Raw genomic sequence first — 23,717 nt, 5'->3', positions numbered from 1 at the left:
AAACCCATCAAAGAGAGTCCATCTCCTCAAGAAATGCAGCTCAGATGCACCCCGGCAGGAAACAGGAAATGTAAATGTTTGGGTGAAGCAGGGAGCCAGCCAAAGAGCCCCTCAGGTGGGAGCACCGCCAAGGTAACATGCAAAAGCAAAACCTCATCGTGCTGCTTTCTGCCCTGTCACTGGCTGGAGGATCTGCTGGGAATGGTGAGTAAGGAAGCACCTTTTTCTTCTGAGGTGGGACCGTGTTCCATGCCTGCAGTGCTGGGACCAAGTTGGAGGGCAACACCCTCCAAACTGAGCATGAGGGAGATCTGTGGGGACTTGCTCTCTGCCGCTTTTTGCTGTATTTGCCTGCTCTGTTTTCAGTTCCCTGACTCTTTCCAAGCTTTGACTTTTTCCCCTTAGATCTAACCCCGAACAGCAGCGACCAAATCCTACAATTCCCACGTTTCCTAAACTGCAGGTGTGTAGGGAACCTGAATTTCCATGCTGGCCTACCATGCATTTTGGTTCTAATTTTAATTATTTGTTGTACTTGTTTAACCTCACACCCATACTATCAGCATTTAATAGCAAAGTGAAGGACAGAGTATGGATTCCGTTCAAAAACTGTCTGCCGCTTTCCATGCTCTCAGTGCACTGAAACCGGTTTAACGAAAGATCAGCTGGTTCTGGAGTTAAATACTTTGAATTCTCGGGCCCAGAACAAAGTGGTCAGCACCGTGGGTTTAGGTACTGACCTTCTGAAGGGAAGAACCATGAATGGGAAAGCCACTTGCAATAAAATGCTGAAGCACTGGGGTGTCGTTGCAGAGGCTCTCAGCTGTTTGCAGGGAGTAGTTTGTTCCACTGGCACTTTGGCAGCCAGTGACTGAACAAGACAGGCAGCTCTTTCAGAAAAACCTTGCCAGGTGGTGTTTATATGCCTTTCGGTGTCAAGCAAATCACTGCCTTAGTGCCTCGGCATGGACTACAAGTGTTTGCTGCCTCTATGCTGCTGCAGCAAGCAGGAGCTCTGCAGAAAGCAGGGAGAGGAGGACCATTCTCAGCTATCACTGGACTTCCTCTGTTAAGGGTTTAAAATGCATTGGTGAAATAGGTGGTTTGGTATGGGTAGTTTTGCCCTGAAAACCAGTAAGATAAGTAGGGTGTAAAACTGTGCTGCTGGCTCCAGGTGTGATGCTGAGCTGCTTGCAGTCAGCTTTAGGATTCTTGCTTAGCTATAAGGGTGAGCTCAATGAGGTATGAAATGGCTTGGTCTTGGCTGCATGACTACAGCCCTGCTGCATTACAGACATGTTAGGAAAATACTCTGCAAGCATTGAATGTAGCTCAGAATCAAAGTGGTATGAGGAAAAAATCCTGCCATGGACAGAGCAAACTGGAGGTCCCAGAGAAAGAGAGGGACATGATGCAAGCAATGCAGAGTGATCAGGTTCTGGCCTCCTTTGCTCATTTGCAGTGTACTCATCACTAGTACTTCATCCCCATCTCCACTGGGAAGAGGAACACCTTAGTCCCTGACTCCCCCAGCCCACAACTGGACCCCCCTTGCCCTTCTTTACAATGGGCATTAAAGGCTGCATAAAACACTGGGCAGACACCACATACCAGGTGCCCCAACCCACTGCCTTTAGAGGCTTCCTACTGGTAGGTCCACCCATAAATTCTAGCTGATTTTGAAATGGTTCCTCCATGAAAGTGAGTCAGTCCTGACAGAGCTCTCCCTGAGCCTTGTCAGCCTAGGCTCTCCTGAGTCAGTCCCCAGCTGCTGGGGAAAGGGAGGAGAGCACCCAGCAGGAGAAGAGCAGTATCACTTCCCCCCATACAAAGGCAGCTTTTGGTTGTGCAACCAGCTCCCAAAAGTACCTGGGGCTTATGCTGACTGCAAGAGTGGGAGAGGTGAAATTGTGAACTTGGGCTTTGAGGGGGGAAAATTGAACTGGAGGGGGAAAGAGTTTATGTAGAGGTTTATGTATGCCACAGGCACTGGTGGGTTGGGAGCCCCCCTGCTGATGGCAGCCTCCCAGAGGGATCCTTTGCTCTCACCCCTCCTCATTTACAAATCAACAGGGCAGGACCTTTAAAAGAGCTTTATTCCTTCTTCTTCCAGTCCCAGGCACAGCCCTCAACTTTAAAGCAGCCTGCTGTCTAGAAGCCACTTACCCTTACTGCCTATTTTGTATGATTAAATCTTGCAGCATAGACAGATTGAAGCCTTTATAAGTCCTGTTCCTATACCATGCTGGAGCCTTGTAAAACGCTAGCCTTGCCATTTGGATTATGATTAACATATGGGTTTTCTCCCGGCTACACTATAATTACTCTAAGCCAGCAGCTCTTAGAGCATGCCTGAGGTCTCAGCTCCAGGTGATGGTGTTCACTGCTCAGCCTCACAGCAGCCCTGAAAGCCTACCTAAGTATGTTCTGACCCTAGGAACAAGTATTCAGGCCCTTACTATAGTTTACAGGAAAAGGATGTGACCCTACAGCCATTTCCCAGGTTATGCCATGTACCACAGTGTTTGGTGAAGCATGCAGAAAATTGCGGCATAAGTGGTCTGACATGAGGAGCAAAAAAACATGTGCAGGAGAGGAGCAGCAAAACGTGTGAGATTGTTAAGTGGGAGAGCTGGGATGGTTGCAGGTAGTGCTTTATTTTGGCTGTGCCTCTGAGCTGTCATTTAGAGCTGTTGTTCAAAGAAGCATTGCTATCAAAGATCCAGACTTTCAGCAGCTTTTACCATAAGGACAGGTAGCCATTCTGTCTTCAGTAGAAAAGTGCCTTTTAGGTTAAGTTCCTTATGAAGCCAAGGTCTCTTAGGGAGTGATATTTTTGACCTGTTACCCCTAGAGTAAATAACTTGCGAATGGGTTTGAACCCATCAGAATCACCTTGCTTCTAACAAAGCAACAACATGAGAAATAAGGATTTGCTACATCTCTTTCCAAAGTGCAGCCCCCTAAAAGCAGATTAAAACCCCTTTCTACTGAACACATCAATTCCTTGTATATATTTACTCCTGTTTCTCCCTTTTATCTACACACACAAGCTTCCACTGTGTTTTATTCAAGTGCTTCAGGGATACTTCAGAAAATCTCTCCCTTACATCAGCAAGATTGTATACTAAATTTCAGTCAGTGACACCAGTCTATTTTCCTTCAAGAGATTTTGTGATAGCTGGAGAGCCTCTGGAGCTTTTGAATCTTTAATTTCAGGGTCCTCCTGAGAGTAAGGAGCACTGAAAGATCTGCATCACTGTGAAGTCACACGGATATCACTGATGCAGAGCTAGAAGGCCACAGGATTAAGTAGATGCGACCATAAATTTGTATGGAAAACCTTTAATACTGGGAGTGAGAAATGAGACTACAGGTTCACAGTTTGACTCTAAGACACGTAACTGAATTTGCAACACTGGCATTTAAGACAGCACTTCAGCTGGATGGCAGTATAGTGAGGAGAAAGGAGTTTCCATCATTTAGAAGTGAGCTTAAACAGTTGTTTCCTCTTTCAGCTCATACCTAGATAACACTTTCTAAGCACCCCATTTTAATAGGATCTTGTCTACAGATTAGCCATCCTGAAATATTTGTGCTCCTCATCAGAAGGGCGTACGCACCTGACAGCTAGCCTGCAGGCTTTTAAGGATTCCTCTTCTAGCCAGACTGACATGCAGGACCTGCAGCAACAAGCAGCTGGGCAAGCCCTGGCTACGGCAAGAACAGCCTTTCTTACAGCAAGAAATGTAAGGAGAGGAACAGAGCAGGGATGAGTCAAGCAATAAGGAAAGAGGATCATACAGACCACGTGGAGTGGTATGATTGATACCACCAGAGGAATGTGTGTATGGAACAGAGTGATACAGGACGCGGTAACTTTACATACACAGCTTTATAGCCTTTTCTGTTTTGTCACCCTCTTGTGAGCCTTCCTTTCACTGCACTTTTATAGCTTATAGGGGAAACAAAAAATCTTTCAGACTGATAAGCTTGACTATACCATTGACTTAGCTCTTGCTTTTTCTCTATACCATCCTTTCTTTTTTCTATAAGCTGGTACTATAGTGTGATTTAAAAGATTCCCTATAGAGTCTCTTTCCTCGACTCTGATGAGGAGGCAGCAGGGAGACTGATGATTTTACACAGAACCAAATGTGCTGACTGCTGGCTATTTTGTCTTGCCTCGCATCCAGCTGAAATCAGAAACCTGTTTGCCCGCTTACTTCAGCAGGTAGCACGTATCGCCACCTCTGAGTGCTACAGCACAAACCTCAGAGGAAGAAATGCTGCAACAGCAGAAATACTGTTTGTTTGTTTGTTTGTTTGAGATGCAATTGTCTGGACTGCAATCTGTAAAGCTGGGCAGACTCAACTCCCTCTGTTTCCTTTGAAAGGCAGGCTTGGGAGTAACAGGCAGAAGAGCTAGAGGGAGGTGTGTTGAGGCAGCAGGTGAAAAGCAGGAAATGCGAGCAATATCCTTGCAAAAACATTGTGCAATTGGCTGCCCTTCTGCTGAAGGACTTATTTAATTCACTTGCAGAAAAGATCTCTGTAAGAGGAAATGGTGTTCACAGAAGAGGTGCTGTTTTGTTCCTGAAATTACGCAAAGTGAACAAAAATACATGGCAGCAAGGTCACTCCCTGTGATTTGCCATTTTCTTTGCCTAGAGACTAGAAAAGATAATTCTATTTCACACAAAGACAAATTATTTGAAATCTGTTTCACAGCCCAAACCCAGGCAAATAAAAAGTGCCAGAGACACTGGAAAAGCCTCTCTTGGAAATCAAATGCAGCACAGACTGCAGCCGAAAGTTCAGCACTGCAGTTAATGAGGTGTGACTGGTTGCTTTTGCTTTCAAGTCACACCACACTTTAGACATTTGAAAAATCCATTTTAGCTCTAAGAGTAAATGAAAAATTAAGGTATTTTCCCCACAAACTTTCCCATTTGTATTATTTTAAGCAATGGATTTGTCAGTGTATCAAATGCAGCAGATGATAGGTTTCAAGGGCAACAGCTAAAGAAGGAAAATGAAGCAAGGTCATTGATGCAGTTTGGTAGGGCTGCGGTGGTCCATCATGCCATGGTTTGTGGTGTGGACATCTCTAGTAATATCTCCCTGGTCCATGCAACAGCAATAGAAACAGAGCATCTGCAGGCACTGGGGACTATAAACTACCTTGGGAAAGAAAAGTCAAGTGACCAAACTAATAATGGAGAGGAGTGCTCCCTCCCATCCTCTGGAATAGGAGTAAGGACTGCCATCAAATCATGGGAAGAGGTGGAGAAGCACACACGTAAAGGGGTCATTACCTGCAAGGAGGCAGAAATTATGGTTTGCTCTTGACTGAAATACTAAATACAGAAGAAAATGACAGAGAGACTACTGATATGAAGTGCTTTGCCACTGAACACCTGACATTTTCATTGCTGTATTATGGTGAAAGAGTCTTGTGACAGTTGCATAATACCTAATGTTTGAACTATATTCCAACATTAGGTATTATTTATTAAGTATTAAAATCCTTTCCTAGCTTTTAGGAAAGGATGAAACAATCATGTGCCTGAGTGATAAGCATGACTTAAAAATCTAGATAAATTATTGCTATCATACTCAAATAATTTTATTCATTTGAAATTGGGTTTCCTGGAATATGATCTCATGAGATACTCATCTCCTCTTTGAGACAAATCTGTCAGGAGAGGAGATGCTGCAGAGTGGATTAAGCAAGAGCTAGCACTCTAATCCCAGTTTTCTCTTTCAGTTGGCATCCCTGAGAAGGACAGCATCCATGTCCTTCTGATTTCTCATTTGTAAAATGGAGATAACTGCTCATCTCTCAGGGCCATTATGAAGATTAATGTGTTTACAAAAGCATTTAAAATTCTAAGTACTGTTGGTTCCAGTCCTGTGAGATTGAAAATGCCAGCACTGAAATGCTGAAAACCTTAAACTCTTGCTAACTCTAGTGGAAACTATGGCTGCCCAGCATTTTATGAGAACAGGGAGAAACAGGTCATTGCAAAAGTCATGCAAAAGTCCTGCTTTATTGCATAAAATGAGAGACGCAACACACCAGCATCGTATCCGAAAGGGCAGATAACAAAAAAATCCTCATTTAATTTCATGCTAAGAAAATTACTGAAGGCTTTGCATTTAGAAACATGCTTGTGTAATTTACCTAAAGACTGATTCCTGCACTTCTGGCTACAACAGGATTTTTAGCATCAGTATAGATTGCAGTATCAGCCCAGAATCTGCTGTACTTGTTTTGAACTTTAAATTCCATGACAGTCAGCAGAGTTTTAATTAGCCTCAAAAAAAGGCTTGTTTCACTATTACTAATATAGCAAATTTTAGCCATTTTTCTTGCAAAATGCATGGTAAACAAGACCAAAACCCAAATCAAGGTTCAAAACCCCCAGTCTTAGCATCTGTGAAGCGTAACCAGCACTGAGTCTTTACCCTCCGCTCCTTCAGCCAGCCCATAGGATTGGACAGAGGAACAGTTAATTGCACCTGTATCCAGTAAAGTCCCCTTGTTACTACCACCTCTTCACATCCATGCAGAAATGAAAGTCAACAGCTTCTGCAGGCTTCAGACTTCTTTTCACCAGTTCTGTTTTTCACAGTGAAACAATTTAAATTTGAGAAAGAATCAGGGACATGAGTGAGCTGGAGGAATTGGTGAACCAGAGATAATGTTCTCCCTGAAGAGAGTACTAACTCCTTGGGTAAGGGGAAGGATGAAAGTGATTGTGGCTGTACATGCCACAGCTGACGAGCAAAGCAGGATAGTGTAGTTTACTGAGAAGTAGAAGACCTATGTGAGAGCAAAACCAGATGCCAACCTGCAGGGAAAAAAAGTCTATTTGTGCAAGACAGCTGCGTGCAGACAGACCACACACTCCGACATGTCCCAGTAAAACGTGAAGAACGTGGTCAGGACTGTAAGATTTTGTGATGAACTTACAATTTAATTTTACATCTGATGCCCCAGACTCCAAATATGATGTCTGTGGAGCATCTGCTGATTTCTTTTTAAGAAAACAAATATTTACTTTTCATCAAATGAAAAGTAAACATTAAAGCTATATTCTTTGACTCACTGATAATGCTAATAAAATTAACAAAATACTAAGTTGTCCTCATATATTTGGCAGGCTTTGAAAATGATGGTTCAGGAGATGGATCACCAATATTACCCACTGTTACAGTAACGCCTCCTGCTACATGTTCTTCAACTGCAGATGACCATGAGCCAGTACTTGGCACTGCAGGCGCTACTGAAAGCGGCCCTGAAGGAAGAAGTACTCCAAGTACTGAACTGGATACCGTAAACGATCAAGACAGCCTAGCAGCAGCAGAACAGTCTATCTTGATATACGTTGTCCCTGTCGTGCTGCTGGTCCTGTTGATTTTGCTCATCATATCTTTTGTAATACATCATAAAAGGAAAAAGTCTAAGCAAGGTAAATTTGTCTTCTCATGCATCAGAACGATATTTTTAGGACACACTTAACCTTAACAAAATGTTATTTGGAGGCCTGGAATGCCACATTTAGGATGCACTTCTCTGGTTGTGGCTGCACGTTTGACAGTTAGGAAAGGGATCCACCAATAGACAGCAGCACCTGGGCACACATCCTTCCTTGGGTAGGAGCTAGTTCTGCTCCTGCTCACACTGCACACTCATGGGAGCCATAGCACTGAGCTCCAGCTCCTGGCAGTGCCAGGAATGGTGTATGAATGCAACCATGTGGCTACAAAAGATTATTCTGTCTTTATACTTGATAACTTCATGCAAGTTGAACTTAATGCTTCTATTGCCTATATTGCCCACAAGGTAAAGCTGCATCAGTAAAATAAGAACAAGCAATGCCATTTTAAAGAACACATTTAAGGGCTTCTGTGGGGTGGTGGCAACTATGAAGATACCACAAAATGAGTTAGGAATCCCATGGTCAGAGTGCCTGGGTGCTATGATAGGGTGAGCAGTCCTTCCAGAAGGTACCTCTATCTGTTAGTAAAGAAATTGATAGCATGGAGTGTCAAGCCACAGAAAACAAACTGAGGATTAAAACCATACAGTTGGTAAGTGAAGTCCTGAAATGGTCATATCAGTGTCTCTACAGAACAAGAGTGCAGCTATAAGCTCCTCAGCCTGCAGTGACGTGTCTTCAACATGTGTTTAAGGTCCATTTTTCAGGGCATATTTAGGCTGCACATGCCTTATCGCTGGGTTACCCTCTGTTGCTGAACCCAGGACACCCTCATAGCAAACTCTGAATTCACAGCCAGGTACCTAGTTGCCTGCCTGTTTCTGGATGACCTGAAATGCAGGTACAACCTTCAGGTCCTTAGACCTGTTGCCCTGTACCTACTTGCTCAGAGCTGGGATTTTGAGCATCCTCAAAGCAGGGGCAGAGAGCTCTGTGGCCCTGACATGGCTCTGCAGTCTGTGAACGTGCTGGAACAAGCGGGAGGCAGCAGCACCCCAGCAACAATGAATTAAAAATAAGCCGATTTAACAGAGTATACAATGTGAAACCTATATGGAGTTCTTAATTATTTTTTGAGAGCACTTAATTCCTGCAGGGGAAATTATTTGTCTGAATAATTGCTGTAACACTCTTCCCACTCCACTCCCCATCTTTACGTTGTCATAGGGTTTTAACAAACTCGGGATCCCTTATGACATCTGGCTAGTTCAGCTTCATTTGCCTAACTGAGCTTTAATCTGCCATGCAAGTCCATCCCCCATCTTCTCTCCATGAGCAGCTCCCAGAGTCTCCAGGCAGAGACAGATTGCCTGCATGTCGTCTGCAGCAAAACGTCCCAGCACTTGAAGTAAATAATTTTGCAGCAGCGGTTTCCTTCCAGGATACCATTTCTCTCATAACATCTGTTTTGCTCAGGGAAGTGAGCATCTGCCCACTGCAGTGCTAACAGTTGGTTTCCTCCCAGCATGACTGAGCTAAATAAACTGAGCACTGCTTTTACTATGTTCAAGATTAAAAATAATGGGTTCCTCTGATAATTACAAACAGGATGAGATGTTTTTTCTTTCATCTATAACTATTATGCCTTCTGAAAATGCAACCTGTTTTACATGACACTATTCAAGGCTTGCTTGCAGTCTGGACAATTTACATACAAAAAGCAGAACTATGAACACCAAGTTTTTTCTTTTCCAGATGAGCTGGGAAGTGAAAATGTGAAAAGGTAAAGTTTATGACCATCATTTTTATTTTTACTATAACAGTGTATTATGATTTTCAGCTCCTTCACTGTCTGTTTTAATTTAACCGTACACTAAACCCCATTACCTTTTGCCATCAATTACTCCAGTTAACTATCTCTAGAGGTGGCTAAAGTGTGACTTCATTATCTAGCTGAAAATGTATGACTAGAGCAGGAGAACAAGAGTTATAATGGCCAAGGTGAGCACTGCCCGCAGTTACCCACTGCCTGCCCTGGGCACTCCCAGCTCCACCAGCCACAAGACACCACCAGACATACAAGCTGCTCCACGAGCAAAGGGGATCAGTTCCCAGACTCAGCACAGGCTTTTACTATTCAGAATAAGCTGTGTGTCTTGCTCCCCTGTTTTTCAAGTTTGTCTTCTCACTCTGAGTCGAGGTAGAAAGGCTCACCCAGCTCCCATGGAAGCAATGCCTTCACTGGTGGGAAAACAAGCCAAAAGCTGCATGGTTCTTAGAATGATAATTTTTACTGGTACCTTCTGTTTAGCAAGATGGAGCTCACTGATGCTGGATGTTATTAAATTGGCTTGGCAGGGTAGGGCTGGGGTGCTAAAAATATTTTTAATACCATGTGACTCCAGGAATGATCAGCAAAGAGAAGCTAAACAGAAGCATTTAAATAAATGCAGAGTTACTCTAGACATGACCTTTCCTTATGAAGTTGCTGCCAACAGTCACAGCTAGGACATAACTCCAAACAACAGGACTTTTGCCACATGTTCCAGCAGATCAAACTGTTTCAGTTATCTGTTTACAGAAGTAGCTGCAGTGGTCCTGGGCTCTGCCGTACCCTAGGCTGCACCTTCTGAGTCCCTCTGTATGCAATGTCCCACCCAGCCCTGCCTCTGCCCAGGCCTGGCATCTCACCACTGCTCTTTTGCATCTATGTGCAGCCATTTCATTCACACCCATTGGGCTGACATCTCAGATTACTAGGCTAGGATAGCTTTCCAGAGTTTATTTGTGTGTCTGGAATTATGAAAGGCTCATACAAAATTAACTAAGTTGTAAATTGTTGGAATTAAGCTTTTTGTGTAATGCCTTTTTCCCCCCTCTCCCTGCTTTCAAGTCCTATTTTTGAAGAAGACACACCCTCTGTTATGGAGATAGAAATGGAAGAGCTTGACAAATGGATGAACAGCATGAACAAAAACGGTACATGGTAACCCCTCTACTCCATTCCCCTTCTCATTCTAGCCGACGTAGATCCCATGTGTGCAAAATACCTTACATTGATTTTCTATGTGTGTCACTGCTTTTCCTATGACATTTTTAGTTGTGTTCTTGGCTCCCTACTACTAAAATAGCAGTACAAATGTCAGGGGTAGAATTCTTGAGAGTAGTATTTTAGTTTGTGTGGGAGCTTATTTTTAACATATGATAGAATATCATAAATGTTTTGAGTTTCCAGTAGACACTTCTATTAAACATCTATAGCTGTGAACAGTATTTATACTTTTAAACACATTTTAAGTACTAGTTTCTTTGAAGCATCTAGTCCTTTCAGTCTTCAGAGTTCCTACACTTTCGTGCTCCACGTTGTGCTATTGTAGATGGATTTACTCACCGTTCAGACCACCATTTATTTAAAATTGCTGCCTGGATCCTATGAACGCATGCCTCCCCTCTTTGAGACCCTTCCCTTGCTTTCCATATCTACAGCATGAAGCACAAGCTGCTCTTTACTGCCAGCACCATTCATCATCTGCATCCTCCCTGGCAAATCTATCAGCCCTTAGCACCTGAGGTAACTAGCACCAGCAGCATCTTCAGCTCCTTCTTAACTTGAAGTACCTTTTCTTCCCTCCCCTCCCCCCATTTTCCTCCCAACTGAAGTCTCCTGGTCAAAATCTCCAAGGGCCCTGCATCCTCCTTCAAGATTCTCCTCAGAAATCTCAGGTCTTTGGTGTGAATTAAGAAGCCTCATTTTGAACTGCTAACAGCTTTTTACTGCCTAGGAAATGCTGAAATGCTGCTTTACTTATTTATTTATTTATCATTCTTGGTTTCTTGCCTTATATCCAAACGGCTCATTGGCCTGACCTCCTACGGGATGCTTTGTTTCTCAGGACATAAAACTCTTTGGAGCATTTCTTTGCATCAGCAGAGTGCTCTATGTGATAGGGTTTTAACCTTCGCGGTCCGTAAACTCTAGCAGAAAACATGTGCTAAGTGGCAGTAGTGAACTAGAGGCATTAAGTATAGTACATACAGAACCCATGCTGTAAATTAATTCTTTTTAAAGTTCTGTGGACAGAAGGGAGAAAACAGTTTACATATGTGAGGGGTTTTTTGCTAGTGTTCCCTAAACCCCATCCCCAAATTCCCAGCTCGACTATAAAGCATAGGTGCAACTATAAGCAGTAGGTGGTTAACAAATAGTCCTCCCCATGGCTGTTTATAGGAAACAGTGCTCAGAAGTAGTGAATTTGTATAGGTGTGCATAAACAACTGAAATATATATAATAAAAAAAACTATTGCAGCACCTATCAAAGGGGAAGGAAGATTTAAACTTTATAATTTATGCTATAGGAACCATACTATTTTGCAGATTAAAAGGTGCAGAAAAGCATTTACAATTTTACATTCATGCTAGAGCTGACACAAATTTGAAATGTATGTGGGAGAACCACAAGGAATAACCATAGTCTTGTTTCTTACCCTCTTACAGCTGACTGTGAATGCTTGCCTACTGTAAGAGAAGAAGAAAAAGAATCCATTGCCAACCCAAGGTACTTTTACTTCGTTATATAATTTGAAGAAATACAGTCAAAGTCATTTCAAAATAATATCTTTTTTAATACATAATTATATACAGATAAATTCTTTGGTCTCTTTAAGTTTTTATAGAGAGACTTTGATTTCAGTTTATAAGGTTTGCCACTCTTATTTCTAAACCAGTCTCTGCCTGTAAATTGCACGGCTAAATAATCTTGCAGTTGTAAACCTGTGCGAGACAGACAACCAGATGGCACAGATGGAGTTTCACTTGCTGATCAGACTTTAGTCACAGCTTCTCAAGGTGTTAATACAAGCATTCAGAATAGCTTCCTTGACATTCCTCATTGGCACGGACACCCAGCTCCCTCTGCTACCGAGCACCTGTAGGTCCCCAAGAAACACTGCCAGATGTTCTGGCTGGAGTTGTGACCTGTTGGACAGGGGCTTGTCTGACTCAAAGAGAAACCCAAAGGATCTTCCCAGTGCCCCCATGCAACCTTTCCCCAGAGCTGGGTCATGGTCCAGAGATCCCAGAGAGATGCAAAGCCACAATCCTGACAGCTTGTAGACGAAAAAACTTTCTGGCTGGTTTCCCCAGGGTTTTGGCCACAACCCCTAAACTCCTCTCAAGCTTCCATTTTCTCTAATTAAAAATTCTGGTTCCAGCTGGAAGTAAGGGACTGTACATCACCCTTTCCTGCACTTGTGTTGCAGCTGCATTCTGGGGAGTGCGAAAAGCATCTGCTCTGTGCCAGGTCACAATAACAAACAATTAGACCATCCTGTGTGCCAAGAAAATCCCTGGTGCAGCGGAAGCAACAGATGCAAGCAGGCAAGGCTGGAAGCAGACAGGGTTGGAAGGAGGAGGACACAAGCCTTCCCCTTCTCATGGCACCAGCTCAACATGCCTCTATTAGAGCTGCACCTCCCACTGCACACTATCATGGTAACTCAGAAAAGAGGAGAACTGGGATTTCTTGATTAGGAATGGAATAGCAGTGATTTTAAATCACCACTGCTGGAGAGCCTGCAACTCCAAAGCTGCAGTTTCAGGGTAGCTTTCTGATGGGGCTGCACCACTGCACCTATTTGTGTTGAAAAGGTTTCTGCTTATGTCTATTGCAAGAGAAAATTGATGGGGTATGTGGATTATTTAATTTTTTCAAGACTTAGATCCTAGGTTCCAAATGCAACCAAGCACAGTAATTTTACCCGAAGCAGCTGGAAAAGATGCTAGATTCACTAGCCATCTGGGTCTTCCCTTCCAGCCCCTAAATGGTAACTCAGAGTGTGGGAATTATTAAGGAGAGGCAGCTGCACAGTTGTTCTCTAAAAACAGATTTGCTGAGCATACCACTAACTATAGTAGGGAGTATAGGACGAAGTGTGCTTCAGTCATGTGTTAACACAGAAGTTAGTCATACTATAAAAGGCGTTTTAGTCACAACACCACCCTGAGCACTGTTTACTTCTACTAAACAGTTCCTTTTCAGAAAAAAAAAATCATCATGACATACCAGCTTGACTGACATTTTAGATACCATCCTTGCTAAAGCACTTTTACACTGTATTTGCATTAACCCCATCAGAAGTCAAGGTTTCTGCTCTTGACTGGTAAAAGGTAACTTTGGGCTACGTCCTGCCTGAAGTTCCTCACCTGTAAAATAGAGATATTGTCACTTCAAAGCACTATAGTGAGGCTTAAGCCTTGGTGCAAAAAAGCAGCCCTGTTCAGGTAAGTATGCCTCAGTCAGAGTGAAGGTACACACATTATTTCAGCATATTTTCTTATGCCTGGTATCTTAGGATCAGACTGCAGAGAAATTTATGCTTCTGAGTTGTAGGAAGGCAAACAAATGCAAATAAAAAGAGGAGATTTATCTCTAAAATATTCCGAGATTCTCAGACAAAGGATATTAGTTGAATACAAAATACTAAATTATTAGGTGTAATTTCAGATTCTGAAAGACTCCTTTGTTTGAGCAAATTTCTTCCTATATTATGGTAATTCCTCTTTTAGATTTTATTGATTATATTCAACATGGGAAACATCTCAAGGCCTCACTGAACACAGCTGGCTGAGTGTTGTTTTTCTGCCTCATAAATATGCTGGGGGGAGTTCATCAACAACCAAATGTTTGAACTGTGAATTAGTTTTGATATCATTTTGAAAACATCCAAGACTAAACATTTCAATAATGACATTTTGACATTTTCAGAATGCAACTTGTTCCAAAACTTCTTTTCAGAGTAAGTGACTTTTTAATATAAAATTTTAAAAGGTTTAAAGAACAGAATCCTGTGGTGGTGACATATTTCTAAGATAAGCATTTCTCTTAACTCAAAGCTACTTTTTCAAATTTCATTTTACATGAAAATTTGAAACATGCTCCCTTTCAAAGAGAAAAAGTATCTGAAATGGTGGGATTTCATGGTAAACACAAAAATTTATTCTCATTTCTGCAATTGAACCTAATCAGACCAAGATCATCTGCTTTTCCTGACCAAACTCTTAGCTGAGTTAGAAATGTCAGAATAAGAACTACATACAAATAAATGGCTGTTTGCAGCAGCTCTTTTGAGAAAAGTGAAGTAAAATGGAAGAAAACTATTATTATTGCAAAAAAATTGTATTCATGAGCATCAAGGCTGCAGATTTGTGCACAAGAGGCAAGATATGACTGCCTGAGCTCCTTTGTAGGTTGAGGTCATCTGCCTTGCACGTAAACTAAGTTAAAAATATATATTTTAAATATATATATTAAAAAAGTGTATATTCATCTTGCCTTTGAAACCTAGTGCTAAAATCCTGTTTGTGTCTGAGCAGAAAGCCACGAAATCTCCCCAGCCTCACTGGAGTTCCCATCCTGTGCATGCAGGAAGGAGCTGGCAGGTGGGCACAGGCAGGGGTTGACACTCCTGTGCTGCACAAGTGGGTGCAAGACCAATCTCTTCTCCAGGGACCTTTACTCCCCTGGCAAAACAGAAGCACAGTGTGTCCCCTTCAAAGCACAAGTCTTTGCAGGCTGCTGAGTACCATGAACCTTGCTTTATCATATCTCCCGAGGGAGTTCGGTTTTCCTTGGGCACTGCTGGGCACCCTCCTAATCTTTCTGTCTGAAAAAGAGTGACTTTCTTATGGGGAAATGTTCTGTATAGGGAGTAAGTCAGTACAGAAAAATACTCTTCTCTCCTAGCTGTGCTTTAGTTTGTCAAGGTACTTCAAACCCATGTGAAATATTATGAGTGGCCCTTTTAACTTCAGAGGTGGTTTAAAACCCTGCTGTTAATGCTGACTGAAATCTGATCATCTGATAAAAGTCACATTTGAACATTGGCATGAACCAAACATTATTAATAAAACACTAGGGAGCAAGTTAGCTCTACAGAAACCAGTGGGATAAAGAAAATTCACCTGTTACAAAGCCAGATTTAGTATAAAAATTCCATCTGTAAAATACTACCCTCCCCTGTAGAAAGAGGGCAATTTCATTGCTCAGTCCTCACCTGTGAGCAGGAGAAAGGGGGCACCAGGTAGCCCCTAACCAGCAGAGAAGTAAGACCAGCCCATGCTGCCAGCATCTAGCATCGCAGATGGGGTCATTTGAAGCACTGCATGGCTGACACATTTGTTTTGATAACACATTCTCAGGGACTCCAGAGATACTTCTGCATATTATTTCCTGCTGAGAAAACTAACCCAACAGCATGACACTGGTATGTTTCTTTCTTTTCCATGTACATGCAGTGATGGTGAATCATGAAGTCACAATAGCAAAGAACTGGTTAAAATGAAGCAGTGCACAAGCTAACTATCCTCCAGATATTGGATGGACTGGATTTACATAGAATTCATCTCAAAAGGCCGGAGAAGCAAAAGCTTTTGTTGTGTTCTGCTACATAGTCTTCAGAAAGGAAGCATCACCAAAGGGAAGGAAATAGAAAAAGGAAGAGGACTATAGTAAGATCAGGGGCTGATTTAAATTCCTTCTGCAATGAGAATCATCTCACGTCAAGAGAAGCCTTTTCTCCTCCTAAAAGTTCTCAAAATAGTTCCTGTTTCTGTCTAGTCCTTCAGTCAGTTGTGTATTGTGTGGCACTTAAAACCACTTCTCTTCCAAGTTTGGTGGGTTTGTTTTGTTTTGGTTTTTTTTTGTGGGTTATTGTTTTTATATATAAATAGCAGCCATAATTCTGGACTGCCCTGGTTTGGTGGATGTGATGCTCATGCCTATGCAATGTTTGGTTTTCAATTTTCTGTTCGGTACTGGTGCACTGATTTGCAGAGGGCATCTGCTGGGGAGGTACTAGACTAGGACTGACAGACCAACTCTGAGAACAGAGCAGCTGAAAAGACTCTCAAAGGATTTGCCACAGGTGACTGCAGCCCAGTGAGGGCATGGTTTGTGTAGCATGCTTTTTGGTTTTCAAATTAAAAGCATTGGAGAAGTGAAAAATACTATTTTGAGATTGCCTTTCAGTTCACTATCTTCACAGATTAGTACCTTGGGCTACCTCTCACCATTGAACCCTCCTCCAGGGCCAGTGCTGTTCTTTTAACAATCACTTGCTTCAGGAATATTCAACTTGAAAACGTTTTTTTTTTCTTTTTTAAAAACGAGAGGTTGAAAAATTGAACACCACAATACTTATACCAAACAAGTTCAGGTAAGTACAAGTTATGTGTAACTACTTGGTCAAGGTATTAAGATGCAGTAGGATCTCTGCTTCTTCTGGTTTTGAATACTGAGGTTGCAATATCTGAAAGACATGAACTCCTGAGTGTGCCTGGTCAACTTTAATGACACTGAAAAAAAGGACTCCTTAGATGATGAGACTATAAATGTTATAATTGCATCCACTGATCTTTAGGTGGCACATCTCTTATGGGTGTAGCTTAAATATTTAACACACATGAAAGTGGATCCTTGTCTGTGCAAAGCTTACCCCACCTTATTTAAAATATTAAATTCATATCCTACTGTATCTCATATCCTACCCTATCACATCCTACCTGTCCTCATCTATTTAAATACATAATTTCTTCCCACTTAATACATGTTTAATATGATTGGGTTTGTTTTGCCTGCAAATATTTCACTACTGTGGTATCATGCATAGCTTGGTTAAAGACAGCAAACAAACACCTCAAGCCTCTGGGATGACAGCTAAATGCCACTAGCAGCAGACTTACACAGGAGGGTTCAGCTTTGAGTAACTGAGAATGAGCCAAAATAGAAAAGGAAAAAATATTTACAGCTATCCATATTCATTCATTACTGAGTATGACTTGATTAGTAATTTCCTCAAAGAGTAAAAGATCTATTCATTGTTCCAAAAGAATTTATTGCAAATATTGGATTTAATATGTGAGTGGGGGTAAAATAATTTTCCCTGCTTAGATGATTAAGTTTGAAAAAGTTTAAGGTCATATTTCACAACTTTTTCTTTAAAAACATTTCCACAAGTTCCTGGCAGTAAACTCATTTTCTAGGATATTTATTTAAAATAATGCAATGACAAAAGGAAAAAAGTGAAAGACAAATTTAGAAAATTCAAAAAATGGAAGTTAATATTTTCTGGTAGCAGCCTTGTTAGCAATTTCTTTCCAACAAAGATGTTATGCTCAGATTTCCTGCAGTTTGCAAAGCAGTAACCTGAAGACGCCCAAAACAGAGGATGTTTTCTTTAACAGTACAAGGTGGAAAGATTTATTTTGAGACCATTAACTGCTGTGAGGCTCGTGGGCAGTCAGTGGTGACTCAGCAGTCTCAGCCCACCTTACTCTAGCCCATGCAGCTCTGCAGCCAGCAGCCACTATGTTCTCTCTAAAGGGACCTGAAGCACAGCTGGGACATGAAGAATTGGAGTCCTTGTCTTTATTTTATTACTTCTGAAAAACAATCACCCCCCCAAAAGTGACATTGTATGGCATAACTCAGTTCTGACATGCTGATGATCCTTCACCCTGTCCTAGCTACCGTCTATGACAGTGCAAATCACTAACAGTCTGCTACTGCCATTTGAAAAGCAGCTGTGTGAAGCATGCTGTTGGTTTGAGATTAATGGTGATTCTGTGAAGTTCTTCTGCCACATAAAATGCTGTACTATGTCAAGTAAAATGCTCAGATTTAGTTTCACATAAAAAAAACACAAACAAATGTTTAAGTGAATGTGTATTCTGTAAACTCATGTTAATAAGCATTGATTCTTATTCCAGAGTCAATGATAGATCAATCTCCATATCAACCTTTAAAATCAGTTTTGTCCAGAACTAAGGTCTAGGTTAGACCTCTATAATTATCTAGATTATGCCATTTACCCTCCCTAAAATCTGGCATGTCAGGAAATTTCTTTTCCTCTTCAGGAACTTCCTAAGCATTTAAAAAAACCACAAAGTAACGCTTTGGGCACTATCTTGGCAAATTCTGGATATAAATTACCTCTATTTTCTGCTTTTTAAAAGTACAAATCACATAGTTGTTGAGTTACTATTGAAAAATATGGCATTTCATCCAATCATGGCTGGCATCAAATGCTGTCCTCCTCGTGTGAAGGAGACCAAGTGGTAAGTAATTTGCATTCCAGTATAGTTATGAATATTTCTAATAGCTTGCCTTTGTACCAGACAAATATGATCTTTAGTATTTCTGTTTTCCCTCAAACATTTTTATATCACTGTTAGTCTTCCCCTCTGAACAGAAACGCTATGGAGGGGGAACACTCATTCATCCCATACCTCACCCTGGCTCTACACTTTCCCATTTCACCCTTCTGGTCTCTTCCTTTGATCTTCATTTTTACACCAACTTCTGCATTTGCCACAGCCATCACTCAGCATGTACTCACTCAGGTGACAGCCAAGTTGCTGTGGACCTCGGGTTCATGGGCACAGCATCAGCCAGCACGGTCACTGCCTTGGCTCCTGTCCTCCCTCACCCTATTTGGCATTTCCCTTTCCTGCTCACTTGTGTGCCCCTTGCACTCTTGTTTGGTTTACACTTGCCATCTGTTCCTGGTCATTTCCTTTTCCACAGTTTTATCACAATATTTTATTCTTGTAGATGGTTTGAATTACAGGGGATTTAGGCCATTTTACTCCTACATTAGTACAGCCAAAATATCATAATATTCCAGTTTACAAGTATTACCTTTAAATCATTGCTTGACACACCATAATTTTCCCTAAATGATGCACACAGTCAGGTTCCCTCACCCACAGAAGAAAAAAGGAGGACAGCCAGACAGCAGATAAGATACTAGCAGACTTATTTCAATATTATCATGGCCTACACAGTATTTATGCCTCACCACCAGCCCGATCTGAACTAACCTAATCGCACCAGTTTGCAACATATACCACCAACTGTTAAGTCATTAACCCTCAGCAGATACTGAGAGAAAGTATGCAAAGTCACTCGTACAAAGCATTGCTCAAATGATAGCAAATGCAATGATCCCAAGAACTGTTACCCCCTCTTCCATTTTCTTCAAGTATTTCAGTAGTTAGCCAGCACTTCAAGATAATTTGACATTTAATTTACAGCGTGATCACTTTTTGTCCTACAGAAGGCAGAAAAGCTATGGACTGAAAGGAGGAATTGTTGGAGAAAGATGTGGATAGAAGGAAGAATAATGAAGTACCAACATCTCTCCTACATATGCTAAAACAGTATCTTAACAGAGAATTTAAAAACACACCAAACACCACACCACAGAAATAGCTCCTCCATAAAGTTACAAACAAGGTTATTGGCATTGACAGCAGTTAACCAATACCACAGTAGTCCTGCACTTGTAACTAATATTAACCTCGGCAAAAAAGAACGTGGTTTTTAGTTTCCAGGTAGTCACAAGTCATGGATCCACAGATAACTCGTGATCCAAGATAAAAAAACTGTTTTGTAATACTAAACCTGATGGAGAGCTATAAAAAAAACCACTTTTGTTTACTTTCTATATGGTAAATTGCTGCATGTGCAACTTCTATCAAATAGCTGTTTCAAATTATTTTGTAATGTAAATATTTCAAAGTCATAATATTTCTTAATTATATATGAGTTTGAAATTTTTAAAGAACTTCTAATAAAGGATAAAACAGTTTTTAGTCTCTCCAGGTTCTCTTCTCTCCATAGTCCTGCCAATCCATTCAAGTCAATGGGTGCTAATTATGTGTTATTGATGTCAAGATTACTCAGGCCTTAGAAGATGTGCAAAGATATATGTGGTACATAGATATGTTACCCATCTGCTCTCAAATTCAAGCTGAGAAAATGCTAGTGCACTGGCTTGTTCAACTACAGAAGTGCTTTGACATTTATTTTACTGAAGGAAGAAAGCTGCTTTTATTTTATTATATTTTTTGTTGGGATATTCCAGATAGTCTTTATCAACAATCAGATTCTGGCTCCAATGAAACTGGTGATTACTCCCATGATTTCTCCTTGGGTGACTGTAGACATCTATCAACATCAACCATTTCCCAGGTCATTCTAGTTAAGCACCAAAATAGGAGTCTCTAGATTAATAAAACCGGTAAAGTGATTTTCAGACTTTTCAGATTTTCAGAGCATTACTTTCATCAATTTTTGCAACAGACAGTTTCATTAGAGGAGAGCAGAATGGCCCAGTAGCATCCAGACAGTTGAAGTCAGTTCTAATTCTGTTTAATCCTTTCCATGTTCAAGCTATCGCAATACGAGACCATCATAGCAATGACCAGGCAGAAACAGTTATCTCCCCAACCCTAGCTCCCTCTAACTTTCCCACCCCCCAAACCCCCCAAACATCACATGAGCAAGAAATCTGTCTTTGGTACACGTATAGACTCAAAAAGGTCTGTATTTTGGGGCAACACTTGTCTAGTTTTCTAGGGAGTTGCAAGAGAGGACTTTACAACAGAGCCCCAGAAGTAACACAGAGTTACTCTCCATCCCCAAGCACTCACACCCCATTCTGACCCTATTAATACCTTCATGCTGCCCCACAGATCAGGTGCTCCTCCAATGTGCACTAAAAGGAGGGTGGAAGGCTTCATGGGGGAAAACTGTTTTGGCAAGAGGAGACAAGATAGTAAAGTGTGTAGGGAAGGTTTCCCTGCCCATGGTGGTGGTTGGCCCCTTCAAACCCACACCATTCCATGATTCTATGACAGATGAGCAAAGGACAAATCCTGCACCACCATTATCAACATACATGGTAATGCATCCCAAGCATTTATTTTCTGCTTAGGTTTTAAGAAAGGCTTAAGCCATGCTTTCTGTGATTATTAGTGAAAATAGCAGCAGTATGACATGACAATGTAAGGCAGCACCAGTCACTCTCCCACAAGCTGCTATGCCCTTCCAGCACACAGTTGCTTCGGGTCTGGTTTTGCACTGGATCAGTTTCTTGGCCTGATTTTGAGTGGAATCCCACATGCTGTGGACTGGGAGTATTTTCTTACTACTAAACAACCCTCCAAGCAGACACTGCAGAGGGATGCATGGCTGGAACAGGCAGTATCGCCATCCCTCTCTGCAATATGACACACAGTCCTGGGGCAGTTGGTTTGTGCAATTACATAAATGGTCAAACACAAGATACTTTATACATGTGCTAGTGCCAACGCTATCATCTGCTCTGTGGGAAATCATCTTTCTCTGCTAACGAAGGCTAGAAGCGTAACTGAAATATAACACTAAAGGAAGAAAGGTTAGAAACAGCACAGCTCTGGAAGCACACTGACCCTTATTTCCACATCCAGGCGCCTGAGCAGCAGCAAGGCACTGGTACAGAGAATCACAGTCACACCGACACACTCACCAGCTGGGGACTATTTTAGTGCATTACTGCAGCCCAGTTTGCACTCCTACAGGTTTAATTGCCTTTTTTGATTATCAGATTCCCAATGGTTATTTTCATACCAGCAATACATAATTGTAGCTTGAGAATTGCCAGATTGGCTCTGGCAACTGGAGAAAAAAAACTGCTAATTTGAGCACCTGAAAGACACAGGAAGCCATTTGATACACACTAAAGAGAACTTTGGCATAAAGATGAGGTTTCTTTCCTTCGCTCAATTTTTAAGAGATTAGATGTGCTAGAACCATCAAAGAGAAGGGGAACAAAACAAATGTATCTAGCTCTTATTCAGCTAATTTTGACTTCTTTTCTTTTTTTTAGTCTTTCAATAGAAGGCTCAGGACATCTTTTGACTACCTGCTTTTTCATGAGAGGGATGAATTCTCAAATCCAAACATTTCTAAATATAGGTGTTTCAGTGGTTTTCAATTTTTCAGTAATCTTAAATTTGCAAAAGGGAATTTAACATATTTTAGAAGACAGTTTTGAAACAAAAGTATTTTTCCAAATACAATACTAACATCAAGTCTAGAAGTGGAGTGAAACTCATTAGTTCAATTAACTCCCCCCCCCCCCCCCCCCCAGTCAACTCAGCGTTTTTTTATTTATTCTTACTTCAATTCATAGAAGAGACCAATGTTTGAGACTTGTGTTTTTTAAAATACATGAAGGAAATACATGAAGGAAAATACCACCCAGAAATTACTGCTAGAAATACATGAAGGAAAATGTAGTACATAAATACCCACCCAGAAATTACTGCTAGAAGTACAAGTTTGAACTTACATATGTAATTTTGGGAAGCAATGCCCAGTGCTGATGCATATACTACTATCAGCACCAGGAAGGCAGTATTATCTCAAATTTTATTTCCTTCATAAGCTGAAAAGACTAATACACTTGTGTAATGTGAACATAGATAGAGCAGAAGTTGAAGATTTGCTTTGTAATCTCTGATGTTTACCAGATTTGATAGGTTTTAGGAATATACTTGGATTTACTTGTAATCAGACTTTTGATTCTGTTCTTTTACAACCTGAAATAAGGAGCAAATGGCATATGCTCTGCTGCTGTCACTGGGATTTGTATAACAAGGTATCAAAACGAGCAAGTTTCTCCAATAAGAAGCAGTCCTACTAATTCCTTATTCAAGTAATTCCAGCAGATTCACCCCCACCCCCTTTTTTAATAAACATAGTACTTGAGTTTCATTGGCTTTCTACTCTCAGGGATGCTAGTTGGGCTTTTTGTTGAAACAGGTCCCAGAAATATCCAGAAAAAAAAAAACCAACCAAAACCTCCCCACAGTCTCTCCAACTTCTGTAGCAAATGCATTCAGGCAGCAGATGCAATTTTAGCAACAATTTATCTGCCTTATTACCATTTGCCATAGATCAGCTCTAACATCCATTATTCAGTTTACCGTAGCCAAATTGCAGCTATCAAAAATAAGCACACACCCTCATTAAAGTACCTATACACTTGTCCTGCTTTTCATTTTTCCTGCTGAACACAGCAAGCCCCACTCACCACAGGAAAAATGTCCAGTAGACTATTAGAAATGAGTGAATTGTGCACACAGTGGGATAATATTATCAAAACCCCTCGTCCAGATTTTCTTAATATATATTTGGACATGGTATTGCCGTGAACCAGTGTCTTTTCGGCAAGAGGCTGGAGGCTTCCTGTGCAGCCCTCAGCTATCAGCAGAGGAATATTTTTGGTTCTAGTTGCACTACTGGGAACTCTCACAGCCATACCTTGGCTTTGATGCACCCAGCTCTGGTTCAAAATGATACTCTGCCACCCCCAGGAGAGAACCCCAACCTGCAGCTGCAAAGCTCTTTTTGCCACAGTGAGATTCTACATCAAACCGCAAT

The 23,717-nt window shown here is 41.4% G+C and overlaps 1 protein-coding gene across 1 annotated transcript; it reads left to right on the top strand.

Moving 5' to 3' along the window:
* The first annotated feature begins 2 nt into the window (after positions 1 to 2).
* TMEM154 (transmembrane protein 154) lies at positions 3 to 16,453 on the top strand. Its single transcript, XM_057419042.1, has 6 exons — positions 3 to 204; positions 7,170 to 7,478; positions 9,204 to 9,231; positions 10,342 to 10,427; positions 11,945 to 12,005; positions 15,743 to 16,453. Exons 1-6 carry the CDS (start codon positions 138 to 140, stop codon positions 15,756 to 15,758), a joined length of 567 nt encoding a protein of 188 aa, XP_057275025.1. The 5' UTR covers positions 3 to 137; the 3' UTR covers positions 15,759 to 16,453.
* The last annotated feature ends 7,264 nt before the right edge of the window (positions 16,454 to 23,717 follow it).

This window comes from Pezoporus wallicus, unplaced genomic scaffold (assembly GCF_028554395.1).
Source record: "Pezoporus wallicus isolate ANWC-B61680 ecotype Strahan unplaced genomic scaffold, APGP_CSIRO_Pwel_v1 contig_2384, whole genome shotgun sequence".
In the NCBI taxonomy this organism is placed as follows: Eukaryota; Metazoa; Chordata; class Aves; order Psittaciformes; family Psittacidae; genus Pezoporus; species Pezoporus wallicus.
Note: the sequence above shows the minus strand (reverse complement) of the source record. Positions and strands in the feature narration are given on the sequence as shown.